We start from the raw sequence: 19,941 nt of genomic DNA on the forward strand, positions 1-19,941 counted from the left end.
GTGTCTTAGCTTAGTGTCAGGCATTTGTAGTTGTCCTTAGTTATGTAAATTGCTTCCATAACTTGTGTATATCCTTGTAAAATTGGGGCTCCAAGAACAGTCCCTGTCTTGAGTAGTAAGAGATTTACTACCTTCCTTCCCCACTGGAATCTTGTCATCAGCTTCATTCTTATCAGTCTCCTGTTCCTATTCTCTTGGAGCAGTTGTTTTTTCTTATAGAACTTGAGTTCTTAACCTGGGTGCATAAAATAAATATGTATTATACACACACACACACACATATGTGTGTGTATATGTGTGTGTGTGTGTGTATAAAACATAAATATATATATATTTAACTATTTCAATAAAATTGCTTTTCTTTGTAATCTTCTGTATTTTATTTTATGCATTTGAAAATGTTATTCTGAGAATTCTGAGAAAGAATCTATTGGTTTCATCAGACCACCAAAAGCATTCAGTGAACTCTGATTTTTTGAATTAGGCCATCATTTTGGACCTGTTTTTGCCCTGAACTTTTAAAAATAACTTTAAAGTATAATTTGGACTATGTCTGAACTCCCTTCCTTGATAATCACAATTCTAAATCAACAGGGTTATTTTCTCCTCAATTCCCATTAATTCCCCCCAACCAATTAGTTCTTTCTTATAAGTAAGAGTTAGATTCAATCAGCAAATCTTCTCCTTGAAGTTTCTCTCTTCTGAAATATGAAATTTTCAATAGAGCTGGTCATAGATAATTCAGTTATCTATGATTGAATGGTCAGCTTTTATTTAGGGAATGAAAGCCCTCAATAAGGCCTATATTTTGCATTCATCATAATTTTAAGATACTAATTGAGGACTCATGATCCATTTCTCCTTTATGGTCATGAGGTAAATAATAGTATAATCCTGTAGCTCTCATTTTATCTACATTTAAATAAATCTGCTGCTTCAGTTTCATAGATTTCCATCTATCTATTTTTGACATAATCCTACATTAATTTTTTTTTTCTGTCAGATCTGTTTGTTTTGAATAAAGCACACCCTTCTATTGCCATGTTCTGGTTGTAAGTCCTCCTATCCCATTAAAACTTAGTTATACAAGATAATGTTTTTCTTTTTGTGTAATAGTTTCCTTTTCATCTTTAAAAATTATCTATCTGGAAAATGTTCTCCACATCCAGAGAAAGAACTATGGAATCTGAGTATAGATTAAAAGCATACTATTTTAATTTTTTTGGTTGTGTTTTTCTCTCTAATGATTTTCTTCCCCCCCCCTTCTAAAAATTCTGTAAAAGAACAACATGACTAATATGGAAATATGATTAATATGATTGTACATATATAATTCTTCCCATCTTGGGGAAAAAGGGAGCAAAATTTGGAACTCAAAGTCTTATAAAAATAAATATTGAAACTATTTACGTGTAATTGGAAAAAATAAAATACTATGGAGGGGGGGAGAATTATCCATCTAGTATATTTTGGCATATAGATATCTAAGGCCTTAAAATTTTCAATGTGCTTTACATTTATTATCTCATTTGATCTCATAAAAATAACAAGTTATTATTATTCCATTTTACCAACAAGGAAACTGAGGCTAACAGCTTAGTGATTTGCCCAGAGTCACACAGAGAATAAGTTTCTAAGCTCAGATTTTCCTAGTTCCAAGTTCGATACACTATTCCAATTATCTTCTATAAATTACTGGGCATATTCTCTACTAGTACTCTTTTTTTCTTTGTTATATCTCTTGCCATCTAATAGTCATAATTATGTAGGGGCATTTGTCCTTTATATATAACAATTATAGTTCAATATTTGTCTTTTTCTTTTCATCTTAAATCTTTCTTGAGGAGATCAGCAATTTGCTGTCAAATACAGGTTTCTTTGTTCCTGACCAAGATTGCATCATTCTTTTGGTGGAGAAAATAATCCTTTTCTTCTGTTCAATAGCTATTTATTTCCAAAATCCTTCTTTTTTTTTCCAAAGAGAAAAGATGATTAATGCTTCAACTCTGCCACATACACCCATGCCTATGCACCCCAGTTTTTACTAAGAACTTTTTGATCCCTAGAGATTCTTTCTTTCTAGCTTTCTGGTGTTATTATTTCTCATTCCAACGTGTACTAAAAAAGTGGTTGACAGGTTTGATATATCTCAATTACGTCTAGAAGACATCTTTTCAGAAGATGACATCTTATCTATTATGCCATGTATACATGTGGCTCTCTCTGTACCCTATAGCAAACAAATCTTGCTCTTTCTTTGGGTTCCCTAAAAACTTCCATTACTAATTTTCTTTGGTCTAGTCCTGGGTTTGTATCCATTGAATATTCCTTGTTGTTCATTGGAGCATGGAATGCCTTTTCCTCACTAGATCCAGGTCCACCTTCTTTGGGAAAAATCTCATGACTTGTTTTACAGCAGTACTCTCTAGATTTCATCTTTTCTAGCATCCACATCTTTTCATTATGACACATTCTTCTGTCATTCAAGTAAATGACATAGGTTTAATTTCCTTTCACCTCCTATCTAGAAATATCTTTCTAGTTTTGTTTTTTTCCCTTTCAGCCAGTCATCTTTTCTATTAGGCAAGAATAAAAGGTTGCTTTCCTCAAACTCTTGCTTTTTCCTTTAGCAAGCATTTAAAATATACATAGAGGTGGTAATTACCTCCAACAGGAATACACATAAAGCACAATTACAACAAATCAGCTGAAATAACACTCTGGGCCTGAGCCAAGTTCTCTGGTGGACTATACATCCACATTCTCTATTCATCTTCTGAAGACTCCCACAACTGCCTTCCCCCCCCCCCCAAAAAAAAAGAAGTGCTTGCTGCTCCTAGATTGCTCTTATGGGCCACCCTAATCAACCAGCCCTTCTCAGATGTGCACATTATCTGTCTTCAGTTCAGCTGCCACATCCTGTAACATACTAAATGCCAACGGTTTAATTTAGAAAAGTGTTTATGTTGTGTAAAGCACCCTATACTGTCTCTTCTCTGTAAGGGACTTAACGTCTATAAGAAAGATCCTCCCTCTGACAATCAAATTCCAAAATAATGCAGTAAAATATTTAAAGATATCTGTCCATTTGCTTCCTCCTGAATTACTAGCCCTATGGGGATCCCTCACTTAAATGCATAACTTTTTAAAAGCTTTATTATTTAAAATATTTTCATTTTCTTACTTTTCTAATGTTTTTCCTCTCAAGTCTTTTTAGCTTCAGAGGTAAGAAATAAGAAGTGAAAGCCAATAAAGCAGAACTAAGACTCTCTAAGGTCTGAACTAAAGATGGACCAGTGTGTTTGGGATGTAAAATGCAGCTTGTCAAGAGTGTGATTAATGAGTCAAAAAAAATTGTAAGCAACACATTTAAAGAAACCATATTCTTTTAAATTAAAACAGAGTTTCTTCCGTGAAGTAAGTTTGTATAATATAAACATTTAATTGAGCTAGTTTTCTCAGGAAGTCACTGCAATGAGGAAAAGGGGGACCAGATGGAAGAGAAAGAAGAAGTAAGGGTGTCACATTTTCAAGAAGCAAAACCATTTTTTCCCTTACATGGTAGTGTGAAAAGTTATACACAGACTTCTATTTGAGGGCATGTCAAACTTGCTCATGAATTTAGTTTCCTTTCTATCTACTTATTTTTCCCCCTATTGCCACTTCAATTTTGACCTTAAGAAACTAGAGGGAAGACTTAGGAACTTAAATTTTTTTTTTTTTTTTTTTTTTTTTGCTAAAAGGATGGGATCTAAGAATACTGAATCGGTACTGAAGAAAATTAAGGATATTAGAAATTTTATCTAGAAATCTAGATTAAGTGACTGGTAAAAAAGCAATTATTATAGAATTTAATTCTGTTAATATCTAACATTGCCCTTTGAAGTACATTTGTAATGACTTGAAATCTACAGAATTCATAAGCAAATTCATAGAATGTCTTGAGTAACCCAACAAGAGTCCTTTTTATGGAGTAACTGAAAAAAATCTGGTTTCTTTTCTTATTAATCTGGGGTTTTCCAACTTTTTTATTCTTCAGCCCTTATTTATTTTTTCCCACCTTTGCTCCTTATTGCAAAACAGGGACAAAGAGATAATAAAAATGTGATTTCTTAGGCGAGCTGCTCTTTTGCCTTGATGAGCACTTGAATTAAATCCATAAGGTCATCTTAGCCATATCTTCCTAATTGGTAATAAAAGATGATCCACTGCTCATTTGAATATCAGAATATATCTAGTGATTTTCAGATGTAATAAGGGCAATGTTTTTAAAGTTCATTCTTTCTTTTCCTGTGTTATTCATTTGAAATTTAGAAAGGTTAAGAAATTAGTAACATTGTGCCATTTTCAAGATATAAGAAAGCTCCAAATAACAATGCTTGAAATGGCCTACTTCGAATGAAGACTAATAATGTAACAAATCTTTCATGTAAAATTTATTAGATGGGAGTTAGAGAATACTATATTTTAACCCTACCCTTGTTTAATCAAATTATTACAGTTGTAATTATAGAGGAAGAATATTCCAAAGGTATTCTGCTGAATTTTATTTCATCTAATTTTTAAATATGTTTAAACTCAACTAAGTTTTTCTTTTTGCTAATGATATTGCTCTTTTTTTCCCTAGTGGAAGCATGGAACCTGCATTTCACAGAGGGGATCTTCTCTTTTTAACCAATCGAATTGAAGATCCCATAAGAGTAGGAGAGATTGTTGTCTTTAAGATAGAAGGAAGGGAAATTCCAATTGTTCACCGAGTCTTGAAAATTCATGAAAGGTATGTGTAAAACATGGGTGCTCGGGTTATTAAAGTATTTTCAGTGTCTTTTGTGTTATTGGTTTCTGTTTTCCCAGAATCATAAAAATGGAAAGCCATATCATTGAATTTGAGTAAGAATTTGCACCCCAAACTACTCTATCTTTCTCTTGAGGACTTTCAAGAAAGTAAGAGAAGAGAATCCACTGCCAATTCTCCTTTTGGATAGTGCTCATTGTTATGTTTTTCCTCACATTGAGCATCATTCTGCCTTTCTGAAATTTCTGTTCATTGCCCTTAGTTTTGCTCTCTAAGAACAAAAAATAAGTTACATCCTCTTTTCTGTCTGATAGTCTTCTATGCCACCTGCCCCAATCTATATGATCTATAAGTCAGCTTTTCACCATTCTAGGTGCCTCTCTCTTGATAACTTTCTCCCCCGATTATCAATGTGAAGTCCAGAGTTAAGCATGGTACTCCAGATATGGCATAACTAAGACAAAATTGTTCTCACACCTTCCTGGACATTGTCTCTTACTGAAAGTTCAGCTCACATTAGCTTTCTGATGGCACACAAATACAGACTCTTCATTGATTTTGGCTAAAAGAGCCTTGGTATGTATGTACTTAGTTACTGACTTCTGAACCATACTGAAAAATTGGATTTGATTTGGAGGAGGGAAGGGAGGAGATAAAAGTTATGCTAAGTGATATAAATGCTGGTTTCAAATAGAGACTTCACATGTTGTGGGATTAGGCTGTCCCTATCCCTTCATAGAATTGAGGTGAAACTTTCTCCAACAGGCCCTAGAAGGATTGGGTGGGATGGATTCTCCACTCTCAGTGCAAGCTGCATATGAATTACTGTGTCATCAGACTCTCCATCCAGGGATTTTGGCACCCTCTCCCCAAGTTAGTCAATACACAGGTGGAGTACAAACAACACCACCCACACAGCTGTAGCTGTGTCATTCCCTTCTCGCTGAAAGCTTAGAGGGGTCAATTCTTCCCTTACTGTTAATCTTATTCAGTCCAAAGGCAACAATTAAGGCCAGTCTTATTTGCTGCTGAATAGAAATTTCCCTCTCTTCTTAAATACTCTGGCTAATTGCCATCTGTATACTTTGGAAATGGTGGCAGTTATTCCATAAGTAGCTTCTCTTATTGCCTGTCTGCTCCAGGGCACTAGATTTCCTGGAGCTATAGCCCCAACATCAAAGCAGTGTCTGGGGGAGTAATCTGTGTTGTCTAAGTCCTTTTGGTCCTCTCCCTGCTTCAACATTTGCAACTCTCCATTATCCTTATTCCTGTTAAAACATCAAAGGAATAACTATTAAATTAATAATAATTTCTTAGGTATTCATATAATTTCTTTGAAGAGTGGCATCTTTTGTTTTTATACTGCCTAGATTTCCCCCTGTATCCTTTCCTTACTGCTTCTCTTTCTCTTCCCTCATTATCCCTTATAACAAAGAATTTTTTTCAAGAGGAAGAAAAAATTTTTTTAAGTAAAACCAACCAGAACATCTGAAAAACTCTGATATCCTATGTAATATTCCATATCCAAGGAAAGGAGTGTTCTCTTTTTGGGGATTAGGCTTGTTCTTTGTTACATATCATTCATTTAGAATGATTGTGAGGTTGTTGTTCTTTCCACTTATATTATTGTAGTCGTTGATTATATTGATTTCCTGGCTTCCATTATTTTGCATAAATTCAGAAACAGTTTCTAAAATCTAAATCAGTTTTACACATTTAATCTTCTACTCTACACAGTCCTATCATTCTGATATTAAACTGTGTCTTAAAACCATTAGAATTTTATGGGGGGGAAAGTTTTTATTTAAAAATGAAGTTATAAATGAATGAAGTCTTCCTCATCACAGAAAAGATTGTTGTAAACATCTAAAAACCTGATTAGAATTTTTAAAACGGGACAGTTGTTCATTTGATCAATGTGTTTACCTCTTTATCTCTGTCTTTCCCATATCCTTTTCTTCTGTATTACCTATATTGTTTCCCTTTTTTCCAGCTCTTTCCTTCCCATTTTCTCTATTTCTCCACTTCCTGCCTCTTCACCCTTAACTACAATATAATATGTATTTAAGCCTATTTAAAATTTGTTTTCAATCTGTTAGAATTTTGCGCTTTGTCTATTTTTAATTTTTAATAAGGATAAATTAAACTTGTAACTTTTTCACACCCAACTCTTTGCTTGCTAAATGAACATCAATTTCTTATCACTATACTTGAAAATTCTTTTTAAATTTTTTAGCAATTTAGAACGTTTCTTTCTCTATTTAAAGGAAAAAAAAAAACAAAAAAAAGCTTCATTGCCTTTATTTCAAAAATAAATTTTAAATACTGGAAATGAAAAATTTTTCTTCCGTAAAATTCTGAAGGATTTGAATATTTTTTAAGGGATAACTTAAATTTTTTATAAGTTGTCTGCAGTCTGCAGTTTTTACAATATCCAAAAGGTCCCCTTGACATTCAAGAAGCTGCCAGTTTATCTTAACTTATCTGTAACTTGTATTCTCTGCATTCCATTACAGTGGACAAAACAACATTAGTTTACACTTTAAAATTTTCAGGGTCTTGATCTGGCCTGGCTGAAGTTTTGTATTTCCTCTTATCAAAGATATGTTTTCACAAACCTTTCAAAATATGATGAACTTAAGATGTTTGTTTAAAAGACAATTCTTATATTAAGAAAACATCACAATTTATTTTTTTAAATAAACTTTTTCTTTTCTCATGGAATTCTGAAAGTTTCACACTGATATATAGCAAAATTTTGATCTTTTAGTGATTTACTTTATAATTTTGAAATGTCCAACTTAAAGAGCTATGATTTTGGCTTTCTTATTTTAATAATTTGACCATTTATTTCAATATGAATTATGTGCTTTAAGGAGTAGACTAGGCAGGATGAAAGGCAGATGAAGATTGGGGATTACTAGAAAGAAGAGATGAGATTATCAATCAGACTAGGAATAAGGATACAGGGGAACAAGGTGTTAAGGAAGGATTCTTCCCTTCTTGATTCCTCTTCCCTTTCATCAACTCTCCTACGTTCTTCCCTTTCTCTTAATGTAAAATATCTTTTATATGTACACATAATATAGTTTTATTCTTTTATATTATCCCATTTGTAAATTGACTTAGATTCATATCATTTGTGTAAATGTTCCCCTCAATGGTTTTAATGACAGCCTTTCCATATTTTCTCATCCATTAGGATTTTCATCTCTATCCTTCCATAAATCCCATGTAGAGGACTATCTAGAATGTTTAAAAAAAAAAAAAAAAAAAAAAGCCTTCTTCTAGAATTGGGTTTTTTTTAACTTTTTTTGGTGCCAAGAAATCATCAGCTCCTTATAGTCATGGAATAACATCTTTGTGTGCCTGCCCCAGTCAGGAAGTCTTGCAGCCTCTTCTATACATGAGATTGAGATTTGCACAAATAAATTCCCTGATTGGGCAACAGAAAAAGGAGGAACCTGGTGCTCTTATCTGCACATTACAGGCTTACCTCTGTTCTTGCATTACTGACCCAGAGGGAAGCTGGTAAATATGAGAAAGGAAAAGGCAAATTGAAAAGAGCTGTTTGGAAGATTTTTTTTTTTTAAAGAAGGATTAGATGTTGGAAAACTGGTATTTTGGTCTCCCAGGAAAACTAAAATATTAATCTAATATTGCTGGAGAAAATACTGAAATTAAATTGATTTCATTCCCTTAAAATTTACATTTCCTAGCTTTCCCAGGACTTTCACTACTACTGAACCATCCTTTCATTCTTTTATCAAATCCTTTCATTCCCCAAAATAACTTTTCTTCTCTCCTTAAGCCCCCAATTCTTATGTTCATCTTCAGAATACCTTACCTTTTATTTTTCACTAAGATTAAGATCATATATCAGGAGTTTTTTCAATTTCCCACCTCCACACACTGCAATTCTTCACTTATTCTCCACTCTTTGTTGTTCTTAGTTCTTAGATGAAGAAGTGAGTGGTCCAAATTCTTACCAACTCTTTTAGTTATGCTCTTGATTCTAACTCCTTCTATTTCCTGGGATCGTGACTAAGCCTTTTGTTCACCCCAGTACAGCCAATTTTGCAATAAATTTGTAGAGTATTCTATATTTGTGGTATCTATTTTGTCTCTTCAATATATTGTAAGTATTAAGCATGCTGGGACTGTTGTTATAGTACTTTTTATGTAGTAGGGGTGGCAGCATTTTGTGAAGGATGTCTCCATGTTTCATAGTCAAGTTAACTGAAAAATCTCTCTTAAGGAGTTTACTAAATGTCAACAGTTTTTACTATTAAGCTTTCTCTTTTTTTCTTACTAAGGCATAAGAGATATGTATAATGTGTAAACTCTTGTGATTCGGTTTTTTTATGAAGATTTTTGAACTTCTTTCTTTTGAGTGGTTGCAGATTTTATTGAGATGGTTCTGTAATATTATGGGGCTTGATCTTGTTGATACATTATTACTTATTGTCTGAATGGACCTTGTAATCCATCTTGCATTTGGACTCTGCAGCACATCCCCTATATCAGTGTACAGTATATCGTTGATGATGATGATGTTTTATGCTTTATTTAATATTGATAGGCACTTGTTGAACAAAGCTTGCTCTCTGAAAGAGAGAGGATGTCTCTCTCAAAGAATTCTTGGCTCCCTTTAATCTTACTCTTCTTCAATCCACCTTTCCTAATCTTTCCTACCTCCATCTGTTAGTACCATTCCCCCACCCTACATTTATCTTGTTTTTTTCTGATCTGTTTATATATTATCTCTCCTGTTATAATGTAAGTTCCTTGAGGTTAGCCTTGAAGGTTTTTTTGTTTGTTGTTTTTTTTTTTTTTGGTTTTAACTATTTTTGTTTTTCTTTGTATTCCCAGTGCTGGCTTAGCACAGCACTCAGCAAATGCATATGGATCGATGGATATGAAATTAACATTTGCATTTTGTTGGAGGAGAGCCTGTAAGGCTCCATTTTGCTATATAATTGCTTATTTATAGTCAGCAAACAGTGGGGTCTTGTATTCTCAATGTTTTTTAGTTGGTTTATAACTGAGGGTGTGTTCTGCTCTAGCTTTTACAAAGGTTTTTGTTTTTTCTCCAATGGGGATGGAGGGGGATGGGTAGAATAAAAAAAAATTGATGCTTGTTAATTGAAAAAGAAATTTATTTAAAGATATATTCTGCCATAGCAAATTATTTGTGAAATATATGCGGTATAAGAAGCCACTTAGATCTTCTTTCAGCTATATTCTCATTGGTAATGCCTTGACTCATTTTATTATTTTCTGGCTTCTTTGAACTGAGCTTTTGAAGATACAACTTGGAGCATATTTTCCTATGTAGTTTTTAATCCAAAACAGAGGTTTCATTAAAAAGTAAGGTTATAGGAGACATGATCGTCCAGTGATCATGCATTTTCAGTTCTAATTCAGGATATTCTGCTGCCTTAGACTCTTGATACCAGTTTAGTGCAGGAGACTGAATCATTTAGCTTCTTTATCTTGTTTTCCCTAGTTTTACAGAGAATGACACTCTCTGCCTCCTTCCTCTGATCCACCATCACTGGAAAGTGAAAGACTAATCATTAGTGCTTTGAGTTTCTCAGAATTTGATGATATTAAGTATTTTAGCAGTTATGTAGGTAAAAACCTGAATGAAGCTCTATGTAAATGCATCCTCATCTATCAATAGTTGACCTTCCATAAAGTGTGAAATGTTTGAGTAGGTTATAATAAGAGCTGGTGACCCTGAGAGAATACTCACTTCAGTCAGAGAAAGCTGTTCTTTCAGTGCCAGACCAAAGAACAAAATACTGTTGTCCTGTGTGTTTCTGTAAATATTTTTTGTGAATTCTATATACTGCTCATACTAAGGAGAGCTCTGCTATGAGAATAGTCGAGATTATTATGTCTCCCCCTCCACTCCCTTAAATAAAAAACCCCAACACCTTTCCATCTCCTAGTTTTTGCCTTCCTATAACTCACTTTGTTTTCTGCCTCTGGGGTTGGTAGCATTTTTATTTCTACAACAACCTCAGTCATCACTGTTGGAGCCAGCTCTTTCTTGGCATCTGTCTGCTTCTCTCTTCTCCCCCTTTCCCTTCCACATATTTTCAGATTTTTTTTTATCACCTCCTTTGAATAACCATTTCTGGATGATTTTTCTCTGTATTTATTTGCATTTTTATAAGTGGCATCACTTTTCCTTTCAAATGCCTGTTGGCACTTCTCTGTCTTTAATGTTTGCAACACCTTCTAGTTTTGTTTTGTCTGCAGTTTTAACTCCTCTCAGAAAGCTAGCTTTTGATATGGTAACTTTAAGGTGGGTAGTAGACTGTACAGGGATTTGAACATCTTCTCTTTACTCACTTGAACAAAATTGAGTAAAACTTTAATAGAAGACAATAGAACCTTTTATTTTCCATTGAACTTTTAGAAACCTATCATATTTTTAACAGGATTAAAGCATCATTTTTCACATCATAAAATAACTGGTAGTTTTTCTGATTACTAATAAGCAGTCATTTTTGACTGAAAAAAAACCCTAAACAACTTCACTTTAATATTTCTAAAATCTAGTTTTGATATTAGGAAATTTTATCAAAATTTTTCCAACTCTTAAAGTCCATAGGAACATTGACAAATAATAAAAAGTTTTTTGTTTTCAAATGACAAATTTTAGATTTTCAATCATGCTTTTGCAACCTAGTTATTTGAGATTTTCTTTTTTACTTATAAGGCAAGATGGACATGTCAAGTTTTTGACCAAAGGAGACAATAATGCTGTTGATGATCGAGGACTGTATAAGCAAGGACAGCTCTGGCTAGAGAAGAAAGACGTGGTGGGACGAGCAAGAGGGTAAGTAACATTTTGGGTTTGTTGGGTTACTTAAAATATTTTGTAGAGTGTAAAATATTATTGCATCAAGAGGGATTTCTTTCTTGCCCCACCACCCACCACTTGGTGACTTTATAAAACTGTGCTCTTAGAGCACCCAAGAATTTTATGCCACTTTGCATATAAGGAAAGTAGAATAAAGAAAAAGATAATAAAAATTGCAGAACAAAGAACCCCAGATGGGGCAAAATGTACCTTGCATTCTCTTCAGACTATATTCACAGCAACTGAAGGGTTTAATCTCCTGATTATAGACTCGTTATTTAAAAAGCATTTGTCTAGGGGGCAGCTAGGTGGTGCAGTGGATAGAGTATCAGCCTTGAATTCAGGAGGACTTGAATTCAAATTTATTCTGAGACACTTAACACTTCTTAGCTGTGTGACCCTGGGCAAGTCACTTAATGGGGGGGGGGATTTGTCTTATTATTTCCCCCCAGACCATTTTAACTATGCTTTTTACAAGTCAGTTGCAAACCAAAAAAGCTAGAAAGGATGATACCATAAAGGCCTTCATTTTTATAGATCTTTAGGCAGAAGAGTCAAAGTCTTTCTCCATATTCTTTTAGGTAACCACCAGGATATTATTAGTGAAAGAATCCAAGAGACAATCTAATGTCAGCTTTCTTACTGAAAATGTTGTAGTTCTTATTCTCCATGATGCACTGAAGGGTTTAATATCAAGCTGAAATCTTTGCTATTCCCAAATTAGAGGGTTCTCTCAAAGCTGTTGCTTTTATGTGGGTGTTGAAGTGAAATAGAAGTGCAACAATAAGATGCTAGAAGTGTAATTGAATTACAAAGAGGAAGTGTTAAAAATATGGGAGCCCTTCTCTTCAGAGTCATGAATTTAGAACATACCCAGAGAAGAGCTATGCCAGCCAACTCTCTCCCCAAATGTCACTTTGACTGAGTTCCTAAAACTTTTGCACGAAGTGGGCATTAAAGGAAAACAGATGATGTGTTACTAAAATGCTTGTTCCTTGCATTTTACTTCCTAGTGGAGTGATTAAGTAAAGAAGAAAAATTGAAGGTTGGAGCTGAAATTGGTGAAGCTTCACTATCCTCAAAAAATCTCTGATCCATACATTTTAGCAGTTAATGTTATTTATTTTATTAAGCTTTTCCTTTAAAACTATAGATATCCTATTAAGAAACCTCTCAATTTGGAACTCAAAACATTTTTTAATTTTAAAATTTATTTTGCATGTAATTAGGGAAAAAATAAAATATTATATATTTTAAAATAATTAAATCTATTATTTAGAGAAATCTGTAACATGAGGGCATTAGTGATACAAAGGTAGTGTATGATAGATATTATAAATAAGGTCTTTGGTACCTTCTTTAGAATCCCTAAGTTAATACATCAGGATTAGTTTGGAAAATTGAAGACCTCCAGTTCCCCAGATTTTGCTCATTATCCCATTCCTGTAGCAGCCTCAAAGCCAAGACCACTTGGATTCAAATCTTACTTCTGACATATACTAGTTGTGTGATCCTGGACTGGACACCAAATTCCTAGTAGTATTGTCTAGTATTGTCAGATTGAGATAGAAAGGGATCCACTAAAAATAGAGTCTTAAATTAGAAAATGACATGTTCTATTGTCTTTTTACTTGTTTTGTCAAACATTTCCTAATTACATTTTTAATCTGGTTCCATTGAGAATGTATGACACCTCTGTTTTAGGCAACTCTCTAAGGCTATACATTGCAGGTAGACTAACATGGTCTTGGAACTAGAGAGTTTCCTAATTCATTACTAGCCCAGTTCCCTATTCTAGTGGCATTCCAGATTCAGTCCTTGTCTGTATCCCCATTCCTGACCCATCTCACCAGTTTTGCTAAATGTCTTCCTCATCTGTCCTTATCTTAGAGGGAACGAGAAAAGGAGGAAAACCTCATTTGTCAGATAGTGAGATTGGTATATAATCATTAAGGTATCTTAGTTTTAAAGTTTATTTAATGTTTTATAACACAAAGTTTGTTGTTAATTTCATTCTTTGTTTATCATGAAATTACTACTCTTACTATCTTATCCCCTGGCTTCAGTTAAGATAGCAAAGTGCATTTTGAACCCAGAGTTTTCCTCTTTTTAAATCTAATAAAGAAAAATCCTTCTTTTTCCTTATTAATTTGTGGCTTTCATATAGAAAGTATTATTCCTGCTGTGATTTTAATCCTTCTATATCTTTAGTTGCACATATTTTTTTCAGATAAAAGCATAAAGCATAGTAGAGATGTCTAGAAGTGAAAGCAGTGGAGATCAGCTGGTCTGTTGGAAATAATTCAGTCTTTTTTTCAACTTCACCTTTGTTTTGTAGGCCAAACTGAAATAATTTTCTTATACACTTAGGATTTCTTTCTTTTACTATTGTCATCACCCTAGTCCAAGGTTGTCATAACTGACTCTACTCAAGACTGAAAGGCCATTAATCTCCTAAGTCTCTTTCTATTTCTCTCTTCCACTCCATCCTGCATATTATGGTTTGATTAATCATTCTAAAATAGTGCCTTGTACAGTGAATCAAAAATCAAATCAGCAAGTACCTACTATGTGCTAGGTGCTGGTGATAAAATACAAAAGGGAGTTTACATCTTCATGAGGAAGACAAATATATGTATCCATGTACATAAAAGTGTGTATGTTAAGAGAGGAATTCTGAGGTATAGAGTGAAAGAGGGAACACAATCCAGCCACATGTGTATAGGAATACCTATTCTCAGACTAGAAGTACAAAGGCACAAAAGCTATGATAGAACAGAAAGAAGGTTATTTAGCTAGATTGCAGAATGCAGGAAGGAGATGGCAATCTAGGGAGAGTGATTGGAGGTCTACATTAAAATGGTTGCTGTGAGAGTATTCAAGAAGTAATATGGAGGTAGAAAGGGCAGTATTTGGTAACTGGTTGTATGAGATAAGGGAGGGTAAAGAATCCAGGATAATGCTAAATTAATAAAACTTAGACACTGGAAGCCTAGTGTTTCCTGGGATTGAAATAGGGAATTTTGAAAAAAAGGAGATTTTAAGGGTAAAGATAATAAATCACTTTTAGAACTTGAGTTCTGAGAAGTCCATTTTGAAATGTTCAAAAAGCAATCAGTTGTGTGAGACTGAAGCCTAGGGATACAGCTCAGTAAATAGTTTTGGGAGTCATGGCATAGATATAATCATTAAAGCCATGCTCCAATTGATAAAATGTTGAATAGTCAATATTGGAGAAGTTATAAGAATTGAATATATTAGTGTAATTATTGGAGTTGTGAATTGGAACAACCATTCTGGGAAAAAATTAGGAATTATGCAAGAAGAGTTACTAAATTGTTTTATACCTTTTGACTCTTATTGCCCCACTATAGGCATATACCACAAGAGAATCAAATATAAAGAAAGATTATATGTACTCAACTATTTGTAATTAAACTTTTTGTAGTAGGGGGAAAAAAGCTGTAAACAAAGTACATACTCATTGAGTGATAAATGGATAAATAAATTATGGTATATGACCATAATGGAATACTATTTACCATAAAAAATTCAGAGAAACATGAGACTAATGTGGATTGATGCAGAATGAAAACAGCAGAAGTAGGATGGCAGGGTATATAAATGAAAAAGTGCTAAACTGAAAGCAATTATAGGAAACAGTGTTGGTCTCAGAAATACCCTCCCCTACTATTGATAGAGAACTGAGGATTGTAACAGCAGGATGCTGCATACATGGTAAGATATTGATTGAGTTCTCAGGTGAGTTTGCATAACTTTTTCTTAGTCACAAAAGGAGCTTTTCAAGCCTGTAGTTCATTTGAATTTCAACATAAATCTTCTTGCCTCTTGTAACTCTGTATTATGTCCTATTAATACATCTAAATTTGAAAGCCTCTCAAGTCCTGGATGTATATTCTTAGTTCCTTTCACAGACAGGCTGACTGAATATTTTCTTTGTTGATTGTTTTATATTGGATGTGTTGTGACAAAATATGTTTTCTCTTAGATTTGTTCCTTATATTGGAATTGTGACGATTCTTATGAATGACTATCCTAAATTTAAGGTAAGAAAGAGCTTTAGAAAAATTTTCCTTAGAAAATTAATATCTTGGTCCAGTTTAGAGACACACACACACACACACACACACACACACACACACACACACACACACACACAAATTACAAGTAAGAAAGAAAAATAATTGGTTAATTGAATTTACTGCATGTGAACAAAAATTGATCCCTTTTGATTAGTTTAAGTTTCTTGGTGGAGGTGGGAGGGAGAGACTAAATGTGGATTTACAAACAGTCTGATTTTTGTTCCTTTGTTTGTTTTCCAGTATGCAGTTCTCTTTTTACTGGGTTTATTTGTCCTGGTTCATCGGGAATAAGATGTCTGCCTTAAAGCTCCTGAGGAAGATACTATGCTTTTTGTTACAAAATGTTTGAATAGATCCTGATCTGTGAAAAAAGGAAGCAAAAAATGCAGATCTCAGTGCTTCTTGGTTGCATCGATTTGGATTAGTTTATAAGTTTCCACTGCAGAGTGTGGGTGACTGTGTGGGTGGGTGCATGTGTGCCTGTGTGCACACACACAGGGAATTTCAGCCACAGGTTTTCATATGTTCTCATGTCACATTTTAGCGTTTTTTGTACATCAATGAATTTTTTTATATTAAAAGGTTGAGCCAAAGCCCTCAGTGTTTGTATTTTGAAGCTAAGCTTCACTTCTAAAGTGCCTACAGAACTTTGTAAATAATGCTTTAGCTCTGGATGAGTTTGAAACTGCCATTCCTCTTGATAATGGGAATGGTATATATTGAGGTCATCATAAGTCTTAACTTTTCAAAACTTTGAATAAAAGACTTTGCACATTGAACCCCTTATCCCTGACTTGTGTTTGTCGGGAAGAGCTGTTAGAATTTTCATTCTTGGGCTGTTTCATAAAATCTTCTAAAGATTGGAAGCTTGGTTGAAGAATCCTTTGGTTAAAACATTTTCCCCAAAGTTTAGCAGCTTTATTTTCTCCTGCTGTCCTTTGTGGAGCAAAAAGATTATCTTAGCTATAAAGAATACATTATTCAAATAAAATTTTTGTTCACTAACTCATCTTCCAATATACATATAATAGGCTTTCCTAAAAGGCTCAGAACCACCATCTCTAGCTTACACATATTTGTATTAAACCTTTTGATTTTCATCAAAACATTAGAAGCCTGAAGGCAGGTAGTTGCTGCTAGGTAGGTGCCTGCTCTTACCTATTTCAGGCTCCTGCCCTTTGTCTTCCTCAGTCCAGTCTACAAGATGGTAAGATATATGGGAGTATATCCAGAGCAGAGGCTTTTAATATGTTATGACAGATGGAAGGATTTAGGAGGAAACTTGAGAAAGTACAAGATCACAGACTTTGGAGTTGAAAGGGATTTTAGAGATCATCTGATCTTATTCCCTCATTTTATAGATAAGGAAACTGAGTTCTAGAGAAGTGAAATTTGCCTAAGGTTGTCATGTACCATAGTTAATAGAACCATTATTTAAATTCAGATCATTTGAATCATTGGGATTCTGGGGCAAAACATCATCAATTTCTATTTTTATGAGAAATTTGAAAGTGGTGGCCCAGTATTATATATCTTAGCTCAAAAATACTTTGTATCATTTGTCCAAGAAGTTCATTATTGGCAGGGAAAAGGCTGTTTCTGCTATAACTACAATGGAGTGAATTGGGAGAGGAGAACTAATCCATCCTCTTGAAGTACTGCAATTATAGGGAACCACACCACTGGAAGTCTACTAACAAAAGTCTGAATTCCAACTCTTGAGCTTGGGCTCTTAATGGCATCAACAGAGATTAGAAGTCACACTTAGCAAATGATTGCCAACAAATGTATTTTTTAACTTAGCTGTGAATCTTATACAGGTATTAGACACAATCTTCCATGAGCCCATGGCGTCAGCTGTTATAAATAGAGAATCCATTTTTCCCCAACTAGAACTATGAACTAGAACTAGAGCTATGATCCTGTGGATCATAGCTACTTAGAATCCCATATAAGTGCTTTGGTTGTGCTTTGGTGCCATGAATGTGGAAGGTTCTGGTCTCATTGACTGTGGATAAAACATTTAAAATGTCTGCATTTTTTTCTTTGCTTATAAAATGAGGAAAATGAAGTCCATATCTCATGCCATAAGGATAAAATTTCTATACTACTGGCTATATTTCCATCCCTTACATCTCACTCCATTATCAGTCTCATTTTTATGGAGGAAGTCTCTCATTTCTTTTCTCCATCTTTTTTCTTCCCTTGGTCTAGTTAGAAGTAACAGAGCCAGTCTGAAGACCTAGTCAGGGCAGACAAAAAGGCACAATGACTCAATATGCTAATAATAAAGAGTTTTTTAAGAAGAGGAGGAAAATTGGGTTGTAGACAAAAACAGCAACCAAGAGTGTGTCCAGAACCAAGAGATAGAATATCTTATTCATAAAAGAGACCAATGTCATTGGATTGAAGAATAGATGGCAGGAAGTTAGGTTAAATATGAAGATTGAAAAAGCAGGAGTATGTTGAGTTATTAAGGATTTGAACACAGATGATTTTATATTTGATCCTGGAGGCAATAGGGGGAGACCCTGGATTTTGATGAGTAGGGAGGAAGGGCAGCATAGTTGGGACCTGCCCTTTAGGAAAATCCCTTTGGTGGCTGAATGAAAATGTTTTAGAATGGGAAGATATAGCAGTGGTCCAGGCACCAAGAGTAGTGGCTGGGTCATCAGAGAGAAGGGAGTATATTTGACAGATAGTGCAAAGGTGACCTTAACCAGCCTTGGCAGCAGATTGGATATAAGGGGTGAGAAGTAGTAAATTGGTGATGACACCTAGGGTGCAAGCCTGAGGGACCAGAAAAATGACGATGTCCTCTGCAATATTAGGGAAGTGAGGGGAGTGGAGGGGTTTGCAGGGAACGAAAATAGTTTAATTTGGACTTGTTGAATTCAAGATGCAGATCTGTTGGATATCCAGTTGGAGATGTGTGAAAGATAATTGGAAATGCAAGTCAGATCTGCTAAGAGATTAGGGCAGGATAGGTAGATTTGAGAATCAGAAGTATAGAGATGATAATTAAATCCATGAGAACTTATGTACCAAGAGAAGTAACACAGAGAGAAGAGGGCACAAGACAGAATTCTGAGGTGCACTGACTGTTAAAAGGACACAATCTGAATGAGGGTCCAGCAAAGGGGACAGAGAAGTAGCAGTCTATTAATTAGAAAAAGGATACCCTAAAAACCTGGAAGATAATATCAAGGAGAAAATGATGACCAGTATCACAGACTGCAGAGAGGTCAAGGAGAATGAGAGTGGAGAAAAAGCCATTGGATTTGGCAACTAAGTGAATGCTGGTAACTTGGAAAGCAGTTTCAGTATTTGTACATCCCTTGGGTGTTCATGGGTGTGAATCTGAAAGGGAGGGAGATTTAAGGCCATCTAATCCATGAAGACATCCAAATTTCCATCTGCAGTCCTTACCTGTACTCATTTTGAGCCTACTTTTTCTGTTTGCCTCTTAACACCACTTCACCCTCAGAATATCTAAAACAAAAAACTCCCATCACTCCTCCAAACTCAGAAATTCCCATTTATGCCAAGAGTGCCATAATACACTAACCAAAGTTTAAAACAAGAACTTCTGGATTATTTGCTTTGCTGTGCCTCCCATCCCCAAGGTAAAGGCCTTAGCTTAGCATTTAAGACCATCCATTTTCTGGGTCTTCCCTACTTCTCCAAAGCTTCCATTATTTCCCAGAATGAGCCCTTCCCCACTCCTGTTCTATTGAATGTGTTAGGTATATTTCTATCCATGTTTCTCATCTAAGAATGCTTTCTTCCTTTTCTTCCTCTTCATCTTTGTTTGTCTAACCCTACCCCATCCTTCTAGGCTCATTTCAAGTCCCCATTCCCCCAGCTAACCAGTCCTTATGATATTCCTTCCTCAGAATTCACCTTTATTGTATATACTATAACTTGCCTTATATTGTCAACTTTTCAATTATATATGTACTGTTTTCACTCTTAGATTGTAAGTGCCTTTGCATCATAGGCTATAACATAGTCCTCCCATGTAAGTGTCTGTTAGGGATAAGGATCATTAAAAACTTATGTTACAATTAGCAAGTCCAGAACAAATTATTGCAGGTTTTCAAAATTATCTTCACTTATCTATGATTTCATCGTGGCATAGCCATGATCATGGGCTCTCAAAAGCT

General features: G+C 34.6%; 1 protein-coding gene across 2 annotated transcripts in view; it reads left to right on the forward strand.

Moving 5' to 3' along the window:
* SEC11A (SEC11 homolog A, signal peptidase complex subunit) overlaps positions 1–16,554 on the forward strand; it is a 34,597-nt gene extending 18,043 nt beyond the window's left edge. For both annotated transcript variants that reach the window (XM_074295316.1, XM_074295315.1), the window contains exons 3-6: positions 4,628–4,777; positions 11,529–11,648; positions 15,682–15,739; positions 16,016–16,554. In XM_074295316.1, coding sequence (XP_074151417.1) covers positions 4,628–4,777; positions 11,529–11,648; positions 15,682–15,739; positions 16,016–16,066 — 379 coding nt within the window. In that variant the 3' untranslated portion in view covers positions 16,067–16,554. The remainder of the gene's footprint in view (positions 1–4,627; positions 4,778–11,528; positions 11,649–15,681; positions 15,740–16,015) is intronic.
* Positions 16,555–19,941: the final 3,387 nt, after the last annotated feature.

This window comes from Sminthopsis crassicaudata, chromosome 2 (genome assembly GCF_048593235.1).
Source record: "Sminthopsis crassicaudata isolate SCR6 chromosome 2, ASM4859323v1, whole genome shotgun sequence".
NCBI classification, from domain to species: domain Eukaryota; kingdom Metazoa; phylum Chordata; class Mammalia; order Dasyuromorphia; family Dasyuridae; genus Sminthopsis; species Sminthopsis crassicaudata.